This window comes from Conger conger, chromosome 14 (assembly GCF_963514075.1).
Source record: "Conger conger chromosome 14, fConCon1.1, whole genome shotgun sequence".
In the NCBI taxonomy this organism is placed as follows: domain Eukaryota; kingdom Metazoa; phylum Chordata; class Actinopteri; order Anguilliformes; family Congridae; genus Conger; species Conger conger.
The window spans coordinates 9,104,449-9,127,131 of NC_083773.1; the positions used below are offsets into that span (position 1 = coordinate 9,104,449).

The 22,683-nt window shown below is 46.4% G+C and overlaps 1 protein-coding gene across 1 annotated transcript; it reads left to right on the plus strand.

The window, feature by feature from the left end:
- The first annotated feature begins 747 nt into the window (after positions 1–747).
- Positions 748–22,272, plus strand: LOC133110143 (equilibrative nucleobase transporter 1-like). The gene is made up of 12 exons (XM_061220032.1): positions 748–1,055; positions 4,903–5,196; positions 5,683–5,812; positions 7,077–7,123; positions 7,266–7,342; positions 7,474–7,580; positions 8,999–9,141; positions 9,459–9,599; positions 18,075–18,182; positions 18,995–19,181; positions 19,489–19,612; positions 22,048–22,272. The coding sequence occupies exons 2-12, from the start codon at positions 5,010–5,012 to the stop codon at positions 22,225–22,227; spliced, it is 1,431 nt and encodes a 476-aa protein (XP_061076016.1). The 5' UTR covers positions 748–1,055; positions 4,903–5,009; the 3' UTR covers positions 22,228–22,272.
- The last annotated feature ends 411 nt before the right edge of the window (positions 22,273–22,683 follow it).

Genomic DNA, 22,683 nt, shown 5'->3' on the forward strand with positions numbered 1-22,683 from the left:
GACACATCCACCATTTCCACAGGTGACTCACCTGCTTGGCGCTTTCGCACATAGTTTAATTCATTAGGTTTAATGGATATAAAAGAAACAAAAGAAAACCCAATACGGTGTTAAGTCATTGTCCTACTACGTGCGGCCACTTCCCCGAGTCACTGACCGGTACCTAGGAACGACGTGCGGCAAGCATCAACTTTTTTCCCCGAAGCAGTAGGTCTGACTGTTACCATAACCCAATTTCAGTTTGCGGTCACCCTCCCTTCCACCAATTAGGAGCCCAACCTACATCACCTGTGGAACAGGGGTCTGTCCCGCTGCCTGACGTCACAGCAGCAAGTGCCAAAACTAAACGAAAACAAGGAGCATCAGTGTGTGTAATTCCTTGTGACAAAGTTCATTATCAGAATACAAGTTTGTGATACACATTTCCATGTTTTATTTCTACAGCATGTCAAAGGTGTTTCCATATTGTCTCTTTCATTTACAATATTATCAAACAATATCAGCCTTTGGACAAGATTCGTTTTTCTTGTCAGTAATAAAAGAACAAGACACTCAATAGCACTGGCTTGCTATGAAAGGAAAGCAGGAAAGTGCACTGCACTACGCTCCATGCCTGTTCCTTCTGTGTCTCATGACTGCGTTATGTGTCCACCCTCGCCTTCTGTAGTCTGTCCATTCATTATTTCACTCATTCATTTCACCTGTGCCTTGTTTACCTGTTCCTCACACTCACACCTGCCATGTCAGTCCAATCTCCTGTCCCAGCGCTCCCTGATTTTCCACCTCCACCCTCAGTCAGCAGGCAAGGGGGTTCTGATGGGCGCCTCCTTGAACTCCACCCCTTCGATTTCAGTTTCCTGGAAAGGAACCCAACAGCTTGTGAGGGTTCTTATGGACTCGGGCGCTGACGCCAGTTTCATGTGCTCTACCCTGGTCAACCAACTCAAGATTCCCACGTCACTTCTGGCCACGGCCCTCCAGACCAACGCCCTCAATGGCACCCCTCTGGCGGAAGTCAAACAACATCACCTCTCCAGTGGGGACCCTGGTCTCGGGTAAGCACCGAGAGGAGCTGTCCTTCTACGCCACAAAGTCTCCTGATGTCCTCATGGTGTTGGGCCGGCCCTGTCGCCTTATATTCCTGTGGTGTTGGGCCAGCCCTGTCGCCTTATATTCCTGTGGTGTTGGGCCGGCCCTGGCGTCGGCAGCACAACCAGCAGGTGGACTGGGTCCGAGGGACGATCGCTGGCTGGACTGTGCAGTCTCGTTTCCTGTCTTCACTCCATTTCTTCACTTCATTTATTATTATGCCCTTGTTTGACATGGAAATATTGTCAATTAATCTTTAGCTAAATGCTTCTTTGTGCTGGGGTGGAAGTTTGTCGCTCGACTGACGTTATAAATGGACATGCAAAAATGTAGTCAGCTTTTTTTGTCTTCAAACTACTGCAAGTAGATCCAGTAATTACATAAATATAGTGTGACTGACATTACAACTTGTCCACTTACAATAAGCAGCCAACACTTTGCATATCGCTGTTTGCAGCAAGTTAAGTATAAGAGTTCTAAATGGCATGGAACCAGTAATATTGCTTAAATTGCAAACAATATTATTCCAAACATTCATTTTCATCTTACAGCCACTGCAGCCATTACCATCAGACATCGGACACTAAGGAAACGAATCCATTGCAATTAATAACAGAAACACCACTTTTAATTAATTAAAATAAATTGCGTCACTCACCTGACAAAACATTTCAACACCAGCCCTGTCAGCTCAAATTGTTTACCTGGGGTTTTGCTTGCTATGGATAAGTTACTCATAACCTCTCATAATTATCAATGGCACAAAAAAAATCATGATGAAAGGCTATGAAATAAAATGAATTGTTTTTCAAATAAATAAATGCTGTTTTTTTGTGACTGACCTTACATGACTAGAGCCATCATTGGGGCCATATACTGGAAAAATGTATTGAAATTTTCTCTTGACAGATGTAATTATGATAAAGTAATCAATTTACTGTAATCTCAAAGAAAACGTCACACTGAAGGCCAGTTTGTGTGTCGCTAAGGACCTTAGAAATATATAGGCAAATCCATTGTTTGTGATGACGTTTAAGTGGCACTTATGTGTGGGAGCCACATGGAAAATACAAGAGGCCTCTATGTTCTCCTTTTGATGGATTTGCCCAAATGTATTCAGTGTACAGCAAAAAACAATGGATTTGGCTTTGCGGTTCCAATACTTCTGGATGGGACTGAAAGACACATTCTTACATGCATCATATGTATCAAAATGACTTGAACCGCAGTATGTGTGCAATCTACTCGAGTCATCACAAGATGAACTTAACATAACAAATGTCATCACACTAAGGATTGCGTCGTCACAATTGTATGTCATAGTTTATGAATGGACATGACACTTCATGACAGGTGTCAAAGTGTCAAAGTGTTACCAACTATTCTTTTGATATCTTGCCTGAGGAGTGAGTTCTTTTCCATGGTGATGAGCTGAGCAAGGACTCCAAAATATATGTAATATAAAACAAAGAAAAATGAAATGTGGAAGATGGAAGATGAACAAGGAAGTACTGTCAGTCTGACACTAAATAATTTATCCTTTAAAAGTGCTTTTTATGAAGAGCTTCACTGTTATCTTTATTAGGATTATGATATAAAAGCTTTGTATTTTTGCTTTTTGCAATCTATTAGCATTCAAAATTGGGCCTTTAACACTCTTGGAGAGACATTTTGATATTTTATAATCTGTAGTTAGGAGATTTATAGGTCACCAGTTCTTGAACAGCCCAAAGTGTCCCTTCTTTTACAAAAGGGAGATAACCGCTCAGAATGTCAGCCTATGTGCTCTGCACCATCCTACTGTGTCATGTGGCTGTATATTAATAAGAACATTGTATACCCACCAGCATGTTCCGGCAAAACATTTGCAGTACATACTTTAGAATTTTGGTCATTGCATTTCTGGTGCGATAAAAACCTGTTTTAAAGTTTAAAGGTGAAATAAATGAGTAAACAAATAAGTGAAGGGTGAAGGAGGAGGACAGGAGAATACAGGGCTATATAAGGCCGTGGGACAAATGAAATAATAACTGGGCACAGATGTAGAGAGCATACAGCAGTGGAGGCTGGTGACTTCCAGAATTGAGGAGGCCATTTTTTTCCGCTTGCTCACTTCACTCGCGATGGAATGTTCCCTGTTCTCTTATCTGCTGGCCAAAGGCATACTATTTGGAGTGTAAGCTACAGTCAGAAAGTTCTGGCTGATGAAATTCATTGTGCAGAGCTTAGCCTTGTGCCTTCCTGAAGAAATGACATTGCTGTAAGTCTATGAGCCTGCCTGATAATTAAGCTGAGAAATGACATTTGGATGTAATATAAATGCCAAGTGAACATGTGTAAAAGGCAGGAATTTTAATTATGTAGTTAAAAACAATTTTGTTTAGCTTACATTTTTCATTCTTCTACAGCTTCAACATGTAATCACCAATTTAATCAAGTTTAGCATATAAAAAAGATAAGATAACACTTTCTTTATCATATGTAGTTTTATTCAATATATTTAATATAAAATATGTAAAAATATGGTTCCAGTTGGCTTTATCTAACGTTAACGTTATCCACTAGAGGGCAGCACTCTATTCGTATTTAGAGTGAATTTCCTCACAGAGCAACAATTCGGTAATTTGATATGGAAGATTATTAAATTGACTTGTAATAAAACGAAATGGACTACATTAAAAATAAAACTGTTCAATAAATCCCAAATGGTGTCTAACATGACCTATTGAATGTCATTCTCACTCCCTAGTATCTGGAATCTGCATATCTCCAGCCCAAGATCTCAAATTGCGCTAGAATCTCGCCGACTTCCGAGGTAGTTTTAAGCAAAAGTGTTTGGCCAAATGAGCTATAAACTCCAGGGGTGTTCTCTAAATTTCCTGAAAAGCACAAGTTGATAGGACACTCGTAGCCACTATGGCGAGTGTTTGTTTGACTGAAGTGACTAGCGAATTCTCAAAATGGCTTCTGTGTTGAATAGGAAAGGAAAGGATAGTTGATTCCAAATGAACCAGTAGCATGTGATTGGACGAACAAAATGTCAATCTTTCAGCCCTGGACACAATGCATGGTGAGGCCAGGCCTCCGTTGCCCACCCATTTTCAGTGATCTGGCCAATCACATATTGGCATGAAAAAAAATGCATTACATTGACTTCTATGAGAATCTCATTTCCTAGGGGAGGCCTGGCCTGGCCTGGCCTCCCTTAATACAAACTGATAGGGAAATCTGGCCTGTTGCTTTACAATTGCAATATTGGGTTTTAGCCATGGGAAAATTTAGATTTATGAACAAAACTAAAATAATATGAATATAAAAAATAAAAAATATGTTTTTTGTTAAAATAAATAAATAAAATAAATATATTTATTGTTTTTTTTAAATCTCTCTCTTCTCTCAAATTATTGGGGAGGCCAGGCCTCCTCCACCTCTATGGAGGAGCCTCCACTGGCATACAGGTATGTCTTATGGTGACAGTATTACACCAGGTTGTGGCCATAGAACCTTTTGGTTCGATTAGTGAGCAAGTTCATAATTATTTAATCAGGATTCATACTATACTGTATGAATACTATGTTTTAAGTGGTGATAGCCACTTTGACGAAATACTATATACTTGGAGTCTATTAACTAATTTTCTCTTTGTCTGGTGAATTATTTTATTTTCATTACAACTGCAATGAAATACCCATTACTGAGAACTGTAGTCACATGAGCGAGCAATATTGGCTCTGTAAATGTTCAGCTTCCACACTTCCATGGTTTTGCCATTTCTTGTAATATTTTAGTCTTTTTTTCTCTTTTATCTTTCAGTGATCAGAGGAGTAAAAAGGTAAAGGACAGAAATAAGTCAGAGGTTAAGGACTGAGAATAGAGAGAGAGGTAGAGTACTGAAAAATAGAGGGAGAGAGAGGCTGAAGATGCTGTGGCTTCTACGTGGAGTGAGGCTGCGCTGCTGGCTTACCCTGGCCACAGGGCTGGTGGAGAGCCTGTTTTTTACTGGGGTTGTTTTTGGGTGGCCCTCCCTTGTGTTTATCCTGAAAGCTAGTGGGTACTTCAGCGACCAGTGTGTGAATGCCACAGGACCCAATGGCACACAGTACATGGGTGAGTGTGACTGTTTACTCCTGCACTTGAGGGCAAAGAATCTTTGATGAGAAGAACAATAAAAACCAATTTCACCGTTTTGTATATGTCTTAGCAGTAGAAAGCAGGCAAATGAGTATTGACTTAATGAGACTACGCTTTCAATTTCAATTTGTGAGATAGTATAAGTAATTATTTGAAACGCTTTATATATTTAAGAAATGTAATATAATGTTAAGATGTTTTGAAAAAGTGTGAAGTTATTAAGTAATTAAGAATTAAGTAAATAAGAATTTAGGAAATATTTATTGAAAAAAATAGATATACATTTTTTTAAATTATGTTAAAATAAATTACATTGTAGGTAATACAGTATATTAAAAGTAGGCTAATACAAATGCATGATAACAGCAAATGCAGAAGATGATGCAGTGCACAGGAATTGAAAAGGACGTTTTTTTTAAACGCTTATGGTGTGAACACCTCTCTTCCCTCCACTTGCCCCAGACTGTAGCAAACAGAACAAGCTCTTCTCCTTGGTTTTCACCATCACCGTCATCTTACAGAACTTCCTCAGTCTTCTCAATGGATTCTTCTTTGACCGCTTCGGTACCATGGCATCCAGACTGCTGGCAATGTGAGTTTCAGACGTTGTTGTGGTGTAAAGAACACTACATGTAAGACAAGTGGCTCAAGATTTAATATGCGATTGAGCTAAAGGAGCTGGACCTGAGGTGGCATTCTGGACAAAAATAATTGTGTTGTGCTCAAGAGCAAATGAAGATCTTATGTGCATGAATTAAATGGTGTACAAAGGTGATGAGAGGTCTGTAAGCAAGCAGATAAAAATAGGTCCAACAACTGAGCAAATTGCAATACGTTCAAGCAAATGTAAATGTGCATGTCTGGCACTGTTGCTCACAGAACTAGCTGGAATAGGCCTACAACTTAAGAGTAACAATATTAGAATACCTCATGACAATCACAGGCCATTTAGCTCATTGATATCAGGCTTGTAGAACACCAGGCATAGATTTTATAGCAGTCTTTATTATAAATGAAGCAGGTCAGACAGGCAGAGGTCGAGATCCAGCAAACGGAATCAGCAGGGATAAGGCAGTTTTGTAGTACAGTGTCCAAGCAATGGGTCAATGCACCAGCAAACAGGAACAGTGAGGATAATCCAAAAACAAAAACAGAATCCAAAAACAAAAGTCGAAAAGCCGAAATGGGTCGATAAACAGCAGTTCCAAACTCGACCGATGGGAAAAGCAAAAGGCGGAAGTCGGAGGCAAGACGGGTCTCTCAGATAAAACTATCAGATAAAACTGCTGAAGAGTACAATGAAGACACAACAATCAGGCGACGAGACATACAAAACGAGGGGGTTTTATAATACAGGTAACAAGAGGAAACAGCAATCAGGTGTGGGGAAACAATCAGGAAGTGAAAATGCAGCTGAAACGAATAACGATGAATGAATGAGCTGGCAGGGTGACTGCGGTGTGCACAGAGGGTATTAAAACACTTAGACAAAATACAACACAGTGAAAAACACAAAACCTGAAAATTGAGGGTTGTTGTTTACTTTGTCTACTCCAGAGAGTATCTCAACTACCTGATCAGTGAACAATTTGTTTGTTATGGCTGCACAACAGCCATGGTAAAAAATAACAAAGCCAACACACACAAGTTTGCACCAAAAAATTATGTTTTATTAATTTCAGTTTGTGCAAAAGAAAATACACCAAACACAGTCAACCATCCAGTCAACATCCAAACAACCATGAGCCCCATGAAGGCCTTATGTAGGTAAACTTCTCCAAAGCAAATCCTTACATCCTTTTACATACAATGATTAAACTCATTTGTGTGTTTGTTTTGTTTTTTTCTTTTCCCAGAATACTGAACACCACTGGTACCTTGTTGATTGCTTTTTCACATCCAGGTAAAGTGTTCTGGGCCTTTAACTGACACTTACCCTGACACAGTGGCAGTTTTCCATGTAGGCTTCTGTGTCAGTGTATGCTTAGCCTTGAGTAACCCTTTCTCAGTTTCCCTATCGCTTTATCTCTCCCTTTCTCCTGCAGAGATATCCAATATACTGTTTCCGGGTCTGGCCTGCATCGCATTTGGAAGCAGCATGTTATTGCTCACAAATATGCAGGTGTGTCCTCATTCTCACTGTTCAATCATATTCAATAACACGTCAAACACGAGATTGCTGCTTCGAGAAATGCTCATGATGTAATGCCTGGCACTATCTGTTCAGAGTTGTGATTGTACTTTCTCATCCAGGTGGGGAGCCTCTTTGACACCCATCATTCCACCGTCATCACTTTGTATACCGGAGCCTACAGCTCCTCTGCCATCACCTTCCTCATCATCAAGGTAAAAGCAGTTAAGTAGTGTACATGTGGGTCTCACCAAAAAGGTGTGCAAATAACACTTTTGACAGTGCTGATAGAGTCGAATTTGATTTGAAGTGTTAGAAATCACTCACACTATGCAAGAAAGGTGTCACATCCCATCGAAGCGGGGCAACATCGTACCCCTGAACTGAAGATGCGGAAAACCATATGAAGTCGAGTGCGCTACATTTCTTAATTTCCCCAGAGGCTTTTTCAGACAAACTCATGCCTTTTATCTATTACTACTATTACTATCTAATTACTCTTAAGGGTTACAGTCATATTACAGTCATAACACAGTTATGCTCATTAAATAGTATATAAGAATAAGAATTAGCTAAATGTGTGCTAAATGCACCTAAAAACATCTCTCCGGTTGCTTTTTATCACTTGAGGAATATTTCTAAAATTCGGAAAATACTGTCCTTACATAATGCAGAAAAGCTAGTCTATACTTTTGTTACCTCAAGATTAGATTACTGCAATGCTCTTTTGTCTGGATGTTCAAATTCCTTTCTGAAAGGGCTCCAGCTAATTCAAAATGCAGCAGCTCGTATTTTTACTAGAACAAGGAGATTTGAGCACATCAGCCCAGTGTTAGCTTTACTTCACTGGTTGCCTGTTAAATTCCGATTAGATTATAATATTCTACTTCTGACCTTTAAGGACTTACATGGGCTTGCTCCTCTATATTTAAATGATTTACTTTATTCCTTATACTCCCTTAACCAAACATGGTCTGGTGGTGACTGCCCTCATCAAGCCTGCACCCATGGCTGTGCTGGCCACTGCTTCTGTTTCCCTTAGCTATGCTGCTATAGCCTTATTCTGCCTGGGTTTACCTTATCGCATGCAGACACCTCTCTTTCTCCTGCTGTGATTGACCAATTACCATCTGAACCCCTAAACAATGTCACTTTCCTCTTCTCCCCACTCTGGACACCTGGAGCTCTAGCCCAACTTTTCCTGAGCACCCTCTCCAGGCCCCGGAGCTCCAGCCCAAGACCAGCTGTGCACCTCCCTCCTGCCACTGCTGATTCAGCTGTGCACCTCCCTCCTGCCACTGCTGATTCAGCTGGAGCACCTCCCTCCTGCCACTGCTGATTCAGCTGTGCACCTCTCTCCTGCCACTGCTGATTCAGCTGCGCACCTCCCTCCTGCCACTGCTGATTCAGCTGTAGCACCTCCCTCCTGCCACTGCTGATTCAGCTGTGCACCTCCCTCCTGCCACTGCTGATTCAGCTGTAGCACCTCCCTCCTGCCACTGCTGATTCAGCTGTGCACCTCCCTCCTGCCACTGCTGATTCAGCTGTAGCACCAAGCCTGTCCCCTTGCATCTTCTCTGCTTGGACTTAATTTATTCAGATTTATTCAGATTTCACAAAGGTATTAAATCCAGGTTTCTGTTACAGGATGAACTGTAGTCAGATCAAGTGCAACCGCTGTTGTCTCACAAAAAAAGCACAGAGAGACAACACAGAGCCTGTGCAGGGAGAGGAAGGGATAGGGAATGCAACATCTGAACAAGGAAACCCCCAGCAGACCCCACAGACAGGTACGGCTCTGTCATGCAGTGTTACAGTGATAGAGCACACTACAAAATAAAGCACACTACTTCACAGGTTAGAAAACAAAGCTTAAGTCAATAAGCTTTTTTTAAGTTTAAGGTGCCATTAATTCTGAAGCCCACTGTCATGACATGAGTGACTTTTAAGTAAAAATCCAAAAAGAAACATGTAAGAAGTTAATATTTGAACCTTAAGAATCTTACTAGATATTTGTAGGTTTTGTGCTCATGGGATGTTATTCACTTTAAAATCTGTATCTGCCCCTCTGTCCTTCTCGATCTCTCTCTTCACCCTCTCCCTGTAGACAGTTTTAAGCAGTGTGTGCTCAGTTGGTTGTTTCTGTGGCACCTGGTGTGGGTGTCAGTCACGGCTCTGCGGCACCTCCTGTTCATTGGCACCCTGAACCCCATGCTGACCCTGCTGGCTCACGGAGACACAGCCCAAGGTAATCCTCAGGTTGTCTGCTGCTCAGATGTATACGCACTCAGTCAAGACGTCACATGTTTGTGTGTCTTCTTTTTCCATCATAAGCACGCTTTGGAACGTTAGGCAACAGCATGCTGTATTATATGTGGGAAAACAATCGCAATAGTCCAGCATCAGAGCAACAGGGCATGGGGCGAGGATGGCGCATTCTTCAGATTTTGTATAGAAAGAAACTGGAAAGAATCTGCATATCCGGGCTTTCTAAATTGAAAAGATCAGATTCACAAACTGGAAGATGACACTGGAACGCGACAGAGATCTACAAAAGCATACATCAAGGGTCATTGGCAAGCTACTTAATGGGTGCAATGTCATAGTAGGCAGGAGAGTGAAACTGTTCCATCTTTATTTGGTCCCCAACAAATTGAGAAGAATTGTTACTATGTGAAAATTATAGTGTTGAAGTCCCACCCACCGCAAAAGCATGTTGTCAAAGATCTGATGCTGATACCTTGATGGGGAGCAGGCTGATGTTAGTGTTAGGACTGATCAGTTTAATTTCCTGTCTTTTGAGGCTTTCAGCAAATGCAAACACTTCACTTAAAACGTGTGATCCATCCATCCATCCATCCATCGTCACCCGCTTATCCGGAGTCGGGTCGCGGGGGCAGTAGGCAAAGCCGGGTATTCCAGGCGTCCCTCTCCCCAGCAACGCATTCTAGCTCCTCCTGGGGGATCCCGAGGCGTTCCCTGGCCAGGAGAGATATATAATCTCTCCAGCGGGCTCTGGGTCTCCCTCGGGGTCTCCGCCCAGTTGGACGAGCCTGGAAAACCTCCAAAGGGAGGCGCCCGGGAGGCATCCTGATGAGATGCCCGAACCACCTCAATTGGCTCCTTTCGATGCGAAGGAGCAGCGGCTCTACTCCGAGCTCCCTCCGGATGTCCGAGCTCCTCACCCTATCTCTAAGGCTGAGCCCGGCCACCCTACAGAGGAAGCTCATTTCGGCCGCTTGTATACGCGATCTCGTTCTTTCGGTCACTACCCAAAGCTCGTGACCATAGGTGAGGGTTGGGACGTAGATCGACCAGTAAATCGAGAGCTTCGCCTTCCGGCTCAGCTCCTTCTTCACCACAACGGTCCGGTGCAACGCCCGCATTACTGCTGACGCTGCACCGATCCGCCTGTCGATCTCATGCTCCCTTCTACCCTCACTCGTGAACAAGACCCCGAGATACTTGAACTCCTTCACTTGGGGCAAAGACTCGTTCCCAACCCGGAGGGAGCAATCCACCGTTTTCCGGCAGAGAACCATGGCCTCGGACTTGGAGGTGCTGACTCTCATCCCGGCCGCTTCACACTCGGCTGCAAACCGCTCCAGTGCGTGCTGAAGGTCACGGTCCGATGAAGCCAGCAGAACCACATCATCTGCAAAAAGCAGAGATGCGATTCTGAGGTCACCAAACCGGACACTCTCCTCACCTCGGCTGCGCCTTGAGATCCTGTCCATGAATACCACAAACAGGACCGGTGACAAGGGGCAACCTTGGCGGAGTCCAACACCCACCGGAAACGTGCTTGACTTTGTGCCGAGAATGCGGACACAGCTCTCACTTTGGTTATACAGGGACCTGATGGCTCGTAACAACGGCCCCGGTACCCCGTACTCCCGCAGTACACCCCACAGGGTTCCCCGGGGGACACGGTCGAAAGCCTTCTCCAAGTCCACAAAGCACATGTGGACTGGATGGGCAAACTCCCATGACCCCGCCAGCAACCCTGCCAAGGTAAAGAGCTGGTCCACTGTTCCACGGCCAGGACGGAAGCCACATTGCTCCTCCTGAATCCGAGGTTCGACCGTCGGTCGGAGCCTCCTTTCCAGTACCCTAGAGTAAGCTTTCCCAGGGAGGCTGAGGAGTGTGATACCCCGATAATTGGAGCACACCCTCCGGTCCCCCTTCTTGAAAATGGGGACCACCACCCCGGTCTGCCACTCTACAGGTACTGTCCCCGATCTCCACGCGACACTGAAGAGGCGTGTCAGCCAAGACAGCCCAACAATGTCCAGAGCCTTCAGCATCTCAGGGCGAATCTCATCTACACCCGGCGACTTGCCACTGAGGAGCTTTTTGACTACCTCAGCAACTTCCGCCAGGGATATAGGTGCAGATTCCCCCGAGTCTTCAGGCTCTGCCTCTTCCACAGAGGACGTGTTGTTCGGGTTCAGGAGCTCCTCGAAGTGCTCTTTCCACCGCCCGACAATATCCCCAGTCCGGGTCAGTAGTTCTCCTCCCCTGCTGAAAACAGCCTGAGACAAGCCCTGCTTTCCCTTTCTGAGTCGTCGGATGGTTTGCCAGAACTTCCTCGAGGCCAACCGAAAGTCCTTCTCCATAGCCTCCCCGAACTCCTCCCATACCCGGGTTTTTGCTTCAGCGACTGCCGAAGCTGCAGCCCTTCTGGTCACCCGGTACCTGTCTGCTGCTTCAGGGGACCCCCGGGCCAGCCAAGCCCGAAAGGCCTCCTTCTTCAGCTTGACGGCCTCCCTCACCGCTGGTGTCCACCAGCGGGTTCTTGGGTTGCCGCCCCGACAGGCACCGATGACCTTCTGGCCACAGCTCCTGCTTGCCGCCTCTGCAATGGAGGCTTTGAACATGGCCCACTCGGACTCCATGTCCCCAGCTTCCCCCGGGATGCGTGAGAAGTTCTTCCGGAGGTGGGAGTTGAAGACCTCGCGAACAGGGGCCTCCGCCAGACGTTCCCAGTTCACCCTCACTACACGTTTGGGTTTACCGGGTCTGTCAGGCAGCCTCCCCGGCCACTTGATCCAACTCACCACCAGGTGGTGATCAGTTGACAGCTCTGCTCCTCTCTTCACCCGAGTGTCCAAGACATACGGCCGCAGGTCTGATGATACGACCACAAAGTCGATCATCGATCTTTGGCCTAAGGTGCTCTGGTACCAAGTACACTTATGAGCTACCCTATGCTCGAACATGGTGTTTGTTATCAACAATCCATGGCCAGCACAGAAGTCCAATAACAAAACACCGCTTGGGTTCAGATCAGGCACTTCCTCCCAATCACCCCCCTCCAGGTTTCTCCGTCATTGCCCACGTGAGCGTTGAAGTTGCCCAGCAGAACTATGGAGTCTCCGGGTGGCACCCTTTCCAGGATGCCACCCAGTGACTCCAAGAAGGCCGGATACTCTGAACTGCCATTTGGTGCATACGCACAAATGACAGTCAGAGCCTTCCCCCCAGCGACACGTAGTCGCAGAGAAGCGACCCTCTCGTTCCCCGGGTGGAACTCCAACACAGTGGCGCTCAGCCGGTGGCTTGTGAGTATCCCCACACCCGCCCGGCGCCTCTCACCTTGAGCAACTCCAGAAAAGAACAGAGTCCAGCCCCTCTCCAGGAGTTTGGTTCCGGAACCAGTACTGTGCGTGGAGGTGAGCCCAACTATATCTAGTTGGTACCGCTCCGCCTCCCGCACTAGCTCCGGTTCCTTCCCCACCAGAGAGGTGACGTTCCACGTCCCCAGAACCAGTCTGCGATGCCGAGGATCAGCACGCCCGGATCCCCGCCTTTGCCTACTGCCCGTTGGGGCCTCGGACTTGGAGGTGCTGACTCTCATCCCGGCCGCTTCACACTCGGCTGCAAACCGCTCCAGTGCGTGCTGAAGGTCACGGTCCGATGAAGCCAGCAGAACCACATCATCTGCAAAAAGCAGAGATGCGATTCTGAGGTCACCAAACCGGACACTCTCCTCACCTCGGCTGCGCCTTGAGATCCTGTCCATGAATACCACAAACAGGACCGGTGACAAGGGGCAACCTTGGCGGAGTCCAACACCCACCGGAAACGTGCTTGACTTTGTGCCGAGAATGCGGACACAGCTCTCACTTTGGTTATACAGGGACCTGATGGCTCGTAACAACGGCCCCGGTACCCCGTACTCCCGCAGTACACCCCACAGGGTTCCCCGGGGGACACGGTCGAAAGCCTTCTCCAAGTCCACAAAGCACATGTGGACTGGATGGGCAAACTCCCATGACCCCGCCAGCAACCCTGCCAAGGTAAAGAGCTGGTCCACTGTTCCACGGCCAGGACGGAAGCCACATTGCTCCTCCTGAATCCGAGGTTCGACCGTCGGTCGGAGCCTCCTTTCCAGTACCCTAGAGTAAGCTTTCCCAGGGAGGCTGAGGAGTGTGATACCCCGATAATTGGAGCACACCCTCCGGTCCCCCTTCTTGAAAATGGGGACCACCACCCCGGTCTGCCACTCTACAGGTACTGTCCCCGATCTCCACGCGACACTGAAGAGGCGTGTCAGCCAAGACAGCCCAACAATGTCCAGAGCCTTCAGCATCTCAGGGCGAATCTCATCTACACCCGGCGACTTGCCACTGAGGAGCTTTTTGACTACCTCAGCAACTTCCGCCAGGGATATAGGTGCAGATTCCCCCGAGTCTTCAGGCTCTGCCTCTTCCACAGAGGACGTGTTGTTCGGGTTCAGGAGCTCCTCGAAGTGCTCTTTCCACCGCCCGACAATATCCCCAGTCCGGGTCAGTAGTTCTCCTCCCCTGCTGAAAACAGCCTGAGACAAGCCCTGCTTTCCCTTTCTGAGTCGTCGGATGGTTTGCCAGAACTTCCTCGAGGCCAACCGAAAGTCCTTCTCCATAGCCTCCCCGAACTCCTCCCATACCCGGGTTTTTGCTTCAGCGACTGCCGAAGCTGCAGCCCTTCTGGTCACCCGGTACCTGTCTGCTGCTTCAGGGGACCCCCGGGCCAGCCAAGCCCGAAAGGCCTCCTTCTTCAGCTTGACGGCCTCCCTCACCGCTGGTGTCCACCAGCGGGTTCTTGGGTTGCCGCCCCGACAGGCACCGATGACCTTCTGGCCACAGCTCCTGCTTGCCGCCTCTGCAATGGAGGCTTTGAACATGGCCCACTCGGACTCCATGTCCCCAGCTTCCCCCGGGATGCGTGAGAAGTTCTTCCGGAGGTGGGAGTTGAAGACCTCGCGAACAGGGGCCTCCGCCAGACGTTCCCAGTTCACCCTCACTACACGTTTGGGTTTACCGGGTCTGTCAGGCAGCCTCCCCGGCCACTTGATCCAACTCACCACCAGGTGGTGATCAGTTGACAGCTCTGCTCCTCTCTTCACCCGAGTGTCCAAGACATACGGCCGCAGGTCTGATGATACGACCACAAAGTCGATCATCGATCTTTGGCCTAAGGTGCTCTGGTACCAAGTACACTTATGAGCTACCCTATGCTCGAACATGGTGTTTGTTATCAACAATCCATGGCCAGCACAGAAGTCCAATAACAAAACACCGCTTGGGTTCAGATCAGGCACTTCCTCCCAATCACCCCCCTCCAGGTTTCTCCGTCATTGCCCACGTGAGCGTTGAAGTTGCCCAGCAGAACTATGGAGTCTCCGGGTGGCACCCTTTCCAGGATGCCACCCAGTGACTCCAAGAAGGCCGGATACTCTGAACTGCCATTTGGTGCATACGCACAAATGACAGTCAGAGCCTTCCCCCCAGCGACACGTAGTCGCAGAGAAGCGACCCTCTCGTTCCCCGGGTGGAACTCCAACACAGTGGCGCTCAGCCGGTGGCTTGTGAGTATCCCCACACCCGCCCGGCGCCTCTCACCTTGAGCAACTCCAGAAAAGAACAGAGTCCAGCCCCTCTCCAGGAGTTTGGTTCCGGAACCAGTACTGTGCGTGGAGGTGAGCCCAACTATATCTAGTTGGTACCGCTCCGCCTCCCGCACTAGCTCCGGTTCCTTCCCCACCAGAGAGGTGACGTTCCACGTCCCCAGAACCAGTCTGCGATGCCGAGGATCAGCACGCCCGGATCCCCGCCTTTGCCTACTGCCCGTTGGGCAAAGCACCCGACTCCGATGCCGACCCCTGCAGGTGGTGAGCCCACAGGGCGGCGACCCCACGTGACCAGTTCGGGCTGTGCCCGGCCGGGCCCCATGGGATAAGGCCCGGCCACCAGACGCTCGCCGACGAGCTCCCCTCCCGGGTCTGGCTCCAGCAGGGGGCCCCGGTTTCCCTTTTCCGGGCGAGGTAACTGGGTCTTTGTGTGGCCGTGTCATGGGAGTCTTTGAATCGCTCTTAGTCCGGCCCCTCCCCCGGGACCAATTTGCCTTGGGAGACCCTACTGGGGGCTAACAGTGCCCCCGACAACCTAGCTCCCAGGATCACCGGGACACACAAACCCCTCCACCACGTTAAGGTGGCGATTCCTCGGAGGGGTAAAACGTGTGATTAATTAATCAATTATAGCAGTTGATCACACAGTTAACTCACCAGATACCTGGGTCTCAACAAGGTGAAAACAAAAACCCAGTAGCTTCCCAATAGGCTAGCAAGGTTAGATGTCATGATTTGTGTTTTCTGTATCAGTATTCTCTCTACAAGTCCCCAGAGTTTTGCCTTTTATTTCCCTTTGTGACCACCGTAGTTGTTTTCTGTTCATTCATTTCACCTGTGTCTCACTTACTGATTATCGTGCACACCTGATTCTCGTTTCCCCTTGTTGTATTTAAACCTGTCTGTTTTGTTTGTTCAGTGCCAGATTGTAATGTGCTCCTGCCATTCTCTCCAGTGATTTCTGTCTGATTTACCTGTGTTCTGACCTGTTCTGTTTTCCTTGACTACCACCTTTTGGATTCTCCTTCTGTTTGTGTACGACCTGCTGTCATTGGTCTTTGTTTGGATTCCTGGTTTGTGCTTTTAGTGAGACGGGTACGTGGGGGTTGGACCCAAAATGCACGACTCAGAAACAATGGGTAGATAAAGTCCCGTCAGGGCTTTATTCGGGACGAATCCCAGGAGAGTGGTCAAAACAAGCAAAGTCCAGACACGAAGATCCAGCCAAACAAATAGTAAACAAACAAAAAGCATGGTGCCGAGGGAAGAGTCGAACTCGTAGTCGGTAGACGTGCAGGGAGGTCCGGTAGCAGGAGAGCTGTCAGCGAGGCAGAAGTACAGGCGGACGGCAGGCAGAGACGTAGTCGAAGGCGAAGCAGAAGTCGAAACCATAAAACAAACAGCGAGGCAAAGGTACAACATCGGTAGGCGAGGACGTGGTAAAAAACAAACGATGGTCAGCAAAACAGAAATCAATAATCGGTGGTCGGTAAACAGGCTTGGATCGTAACGTGTAATCAATAACGGTAAATGCTCAGGAGTTGCGTAGATAAACCAGAGGCAGACAATTTTGCGAAGAGCAGTAGTGCGACTGGGCTATAAATGCGGGTGTAGACAGGTGTAGACAATTAGTTAGAGAGCAGCAAGGAAATGAAAAACAGGTGCGATAGATGACAAGTTTAACAAGGTAATTAGTAATCGTTAGTAATAAACCTATCCTGCCCTAGCATTAGTAAATTAGTAAATGACATGCACGAGAAACGTAAGGTAACATGAACACATGATTAGTTTGTTAGTTCTACCCAATCCTGATCTAGCGTTAGTAGTTTTAGTAAATAGACAAATGGAAACAATTAGGGTGTGAATGACAGAAAGAGAGAGAGAAAAGGCGGAACGCAAGGTTTGCGGAAAGACATGTAAGAGTGTATGTTTAAACAGTAACCAGTCTACGTAACAATAAACATAAATCAAAACATCACACAAAACGAAACTAAGACGATAACCACTCAACATAACAAGGTAATATAATCGTAACGAAACATAACTAGACATGACGAGAAAATAAATCGTAACAAGAAATAAACTAAACAACATGACAAACCTAGACTAACATAATACATGATAAGACAATACGTGACTAAGACAAATTGAATAAACATAAAACATGGCAAGACAGACCTGAAACGTGACATTTAGACTTCGTTCGATTTCCTGTGCTTTGTCTGCTTGCCCCGTTGACAAACCCTTGCTTGGATTATTGACCACAAACTTCTTTGCCTGCTGTGTTACTGTTTGCCAGCTATCGACCTTGGCCTGTTTAACCTGCCCAATAAAGTATTTTATTGGAAATTATGTGAGCGACTGTGTCCATTGTTCTGAAGCCTGACAGTTGGAGACCATTGTTATAGGCTATGTGCATGTTATCCTGCAAACCACAGATTACCCTTAACCTAGGGTTGAGCAGGTTTGGGTTTAAGACTCTTTTGCCCCGGTAACATGTCTTCCTAAACAGTGAGCTGGCTAAGTAAAACCGAAAATCCTGACTTCCAAACTGTCTTGGATGCTGGATGAGTCTCTTTGAATCACATCTGCGCAAGCCCAACAGACTTAACTGCATTGCTTTTAGAAGCAGCAATTGACAACACAAATTAGGACACATGGTTGTCTGTGCTTTCCTGGCCTGAGGATGGATTTTGCAGCACTGGATGCTTTTCAGTGTGAGATAAAGAGCAGAAGAGAGGCAGGCTGAGGAGCTGTAGTAGTGTGTGAGGCCATGCTATGGTGTGCTGCTGTATGCTAATCCTCTGCTCTGCTCTCCCTCTGTCTCAGTGAGCCACTACACCAACGCCTTCGCCTACACACAGTTATGTGGGATACTGTGCGCCATCTGGAATGGCCTGATCATTGACAGATACAAGGGCAAGCTACGGGCCGAAGGCAGGTACCCGTGTTACCTGCCCACAGGTGTGCTGCCGCAGGGCATGCAAATACAGCAGTGTCATGAGACATGGAAATCGTGTCTGGTACTAGCTAATTATAGACCTGGCAGACCTGCATGGTGATGTGATTAAGCACTAATTAAGCACAGATGATTATTCACAGCAACATTCCCCCACTGTCATGTGCTGCTTTCAGTGCATAGAACCACGTGCAGTACATATTGTCAACACTTTTAGTGTTGACTAGTTTTTTTCCCTCAAAACAAAATATAGAGAAGGTAAAAGCACAAAAAATTATGTGGTATAGCAATGACCCTGTTTGCAGCAGTGTATGGTAATAGAAAATGCAAATAAAAAATGAAAGCCTCAGCAAAGTATCGCCCCTTTTCTTGACACTTGAAAACTTGAAAATGACATACCCAAAATAAAACGGTTACTATTCTTGAATCCTCCCGACTACTGGTATAACTCTGGTATCCCTTTGTAGTTTGTTTTCCAAAAATGACTCAAAATATTACTACAGCAAAGTTACAGAAGCCCAAACACAGTGAAAGAGGAAGCTTTTATTCTCATGAAAAGATTTTCTGTTCCTGAATGGACAGATTATTGTGGCAGTGGCTGATGCAATTAGAAACACAATGGAGCCAGGCTGAAAAATAACTGACTATTTGGCGTAAAGAATCTTAGTACAGCATGTACTTAGGGCCTGTGACCGTAACCCTGTAACCAGCATGATCAGGACATTGCGGCAGGTTCAGTTTTTAGTGGCTGCCTCTAACTCTGCTAACCCAGCTCTTGCCTCTGCCATAGGAGAGACAGAGGAGGAGGGTAGCCTGCGCTCTGTGGTGCTCTCCCTCTTCCTCACTGCCCTGCAGTGCCTCTTATTCTCCATCTGCGCCACCATACCTGTGCTCCCGCTGCAGTACCTGACTTTTGTCCTGCAAGTGGTCAACCGTGCCTTCTCGTTTGGAGGGAATGCAGCCTTCATCAGCATTGCGTGAGTGACCATGTTGTGACTAAATTCAGATTCTCTCATTCCGCAGTCTAGAGGGATATATCCAGAGGCACACATTCCAGAACTTCTTATGATGACAGTGTGTTCCCAGCCTGGGGCCAATCTCAGAATAACTGTTGTTTCTGATTGTCATGATTATTATGAGTAGCAGTGCTGCCATGTCTCCTGCATTCTTTCTCATCCTCCTCCATTTTACCCCTCTTCTTTCCCCTTTTACCCCTATCCTATCATTCAACTGTCCTCTATCCATCTGCTTTCTTCTAATCTTACTCTCCTCTTGTCTCTACAGTTTTACAGTCTGTCACTTTGGTAAGCTAATCGGTGTGGTTAACGCTGTAGTGTCTGCGGTGTTGCTCCTGCAATTCCCCTGCATCATCCTGGTGAATGAGGTGTTGAATGGAGACCCCTTATACGTGAGTACTGCACCACTATGCTCCGCACCTACACACCAAACATCCACTCACAGGAGAATCATAACATGAATCACTCTTCACTTGGCGGCCGTTGATGATATTTGTACCATTCAGTTGTGAATATTTTCCATTGGAATTAGCAAATGTAATTGTGACACGTTAGGCAGACCTGGTCGCAGCCAGTTTGATTCCCTGCCCTGGAACTTTCTGTGCTGTGATCCCATCTCTATGTACATCCATTCTGCTTTCCTCCATAAGTGGGTTAGGCTGCCTGCTCTCCTTATATCTGGCATTAAAGACTGTGGCCCCTCTTAAAAAAGAGCAAACTGGACACTCCCATACTAAGCAATTACATACCCATTTCAAATCTCCCATTCATAAGTAAGATTATTGAAAAAGCTGTTTATAATAAACTTAGTAACTTCTTAACCTTAAATGGCTAGTTTGATCAATTTCAGTCAGGTGTCCAATCCCACCATAGTACTTATAAAAGTAATAAATTATATTCATCTGAATACCGATTCAAGTGTTACTGGATCTTAGTGCAGCTGATTATTATTTAATACTGATTATGCATCCGAGCGAACAACCATGACATATAGAATCCGCAAAGGCTCAATTATTGGGCCTCTGTTATTCAATCTCTATATGGTCCCATCCATCCATCCATCCATTATCTTAACCCGCTTATCCTGAACAGGGTCGCAGGGGGGCTGGAGCCTATCCCAGCATACATTGGGCGAAAGGCAGGAATACACCCTGGACAGGTTGCCAGTCCATCGCAGGGCACACACACCATTCACTCACACACTCATACCTATGGGCAATTTAGACTCTCCAATCAGCCTAACCTGCATGTCTTTGGACTGTGGGAGGAAACCAGAGCACCCGGAGGAAACCCACGCAGACACGGGGAGAACATGCAAACTCCGCACAGAAAGGCCCTGGCCGACGGGGATTCGAACCCAGGACCTCCTTGCTGAGGCGGCAGTGCTACCCACTGCACCATCCGTGCCACCTGCACCCATATTAAAGCAATAAAAAATAATAACAAATAACAAAGAGAGTTACTATCACTTTTAATTTATATTTTCTTTCGGAGCTTTAGAATTTCTTCAATCTGTCTTTTCGTAGCCCTTTTTATTATCTGTTCAGAGAAATCCTAATTTAAGATTACTCTCATTATTGGCCTAAATTTTTTTAAAATGTAATTCACTTGCTTGACCAAGGCTAATTCGTTTTCTAATATTATTTCATTTGTTTAATGGCAAAAAATGACAAATACTGGTCATACCCATTTAAGAGTAATTTACATTTACATTTACATTTTTGTCATTTGGCAGACGCTTTTAATCCAAAGCGATTTACAAATGCATAGGTTCTACCACAAGTCAAAGCATTACATCCAGAACTAGGAAAATACACATGGAATGCTGTTCTAAACATATAGTAATCATAAGTGCAAAAACATTTTTTGGGGGGGGGTTAGACAAGGATAGGGATATCAGAAAGGGGGGGCGGGGGAAATCAGGAGGGAGGACTAAGGTAGAGTTTGAAAAGGTGGGTTTTGAGTTTGCATCGAAATAGGGGGAGGGATTCTGCTGTCCTGACAGTGGTAGGCAAGTCATTCCACCACTGAGGAACCAGAACGGAAAACAGGCGTGAACGTGCAGCTCGACCGCCAGGTGCACATAGAGAGGGAACCGTAAGGCAACCAGAGCTGGCAGACCGGAGTGGTCTAGCTGGGGAGTAGGGAGTGATCAAGCATTGTATGTAAGGTGGGGCAGTCCCCTTAGCAGCCTGAAATGCCAACACTAGGGCCTTGAAACGGATGCGTGCGGCAATAGGAAGCCAGTGGAGGCCAATGAGAAGCGGAGTGACATGAGCCGACCTAGGCTGAATGGTGATCAGGTGGGCTGCAGCATTCTGGACCAGCTGGAGGGGCTTGATGGCACACGCTGGGAGATAGGCTAGGAGGGAGTTGCAGTAATCCAGGCGGGAAATGATGAGCACCTGGACTAGGAGCTGGGTGGCTTTCTCCGTCAGGAGATGACGGATACGGCGTATATTATACAGAAAGAACCTGCAGGTTCTGGCAGTGGAGGATACTTGTGGAGCCAGGGTGAGGCAGTTATCAAGATAATAATTGCCTTATTAAAAGTATTAACAGGTTGTACCAATTGAAAAAATCATTTTAATCTATCTCAACCACAGCTAGCTTAATCTGCTCTGGAGAATCCAAACAATCCTCCTCAGATTGAATTTGTATAGTGTCATGAGAATGAAAATTCCCCAAATTCCAGGAACATTGCTGACAATTTCAGAAAATTCTGTAGGTCTCCAAGTTTCCTGGAAAATTCCCTTCCTGTGCAACTCTAGTTTTGACAAATACATGCAAATGAGTGTTCCAGTCTCTTCTCTTACTCCCTCTGCAGATAAACATAGCCCTGTGCATCCTGTGCCTGGCCACGTTCATTCACCCGGCCTATGTCTATATCCGCTGGCGCAGACTGGCCAATCAGAGAAGAAGCTCCGCCCAGCCACCTCCCAACGATGAGAACGCCTTCTCTGGAGACAATGAAGACCAACCCCAGGATGCCCCAGGCTCCTCTTAGACACCCCCAAAATGAACACTCACAATGCCTCAGGCCTACTGTTTTATGAGGGTCCATTCTTTCCCCCACTGAGTGGTTCATGAAGATATTGGTCATGTTTGTTAAATAATAAAACAAACATGACAAGCCATGTTGGCTTCTTCTTTGTGACATATGTTCTTTACGAATATCATTTATTCTATATAACAGTGGCGGCTGGTGGTGATACTGTATACGGGGGCATAAAAACTAAAAGTCTGATCACTATCCATAGCTCACACTCCAGCATTGCATTTGAATGCTATTTGATGAATACTTTTATTCGAAGCACCATACAATACCATGAGCTCATACATTTTTCAGGACGGCTGGCACCAGTGGGTGCCATGCGCTACCAGTTGAGCAACAGGACTACAATATATGCCACTACTCTGTTCGAGCAATACAGCTTTGAAGCCAAGCCTTGCTATAGTCAGT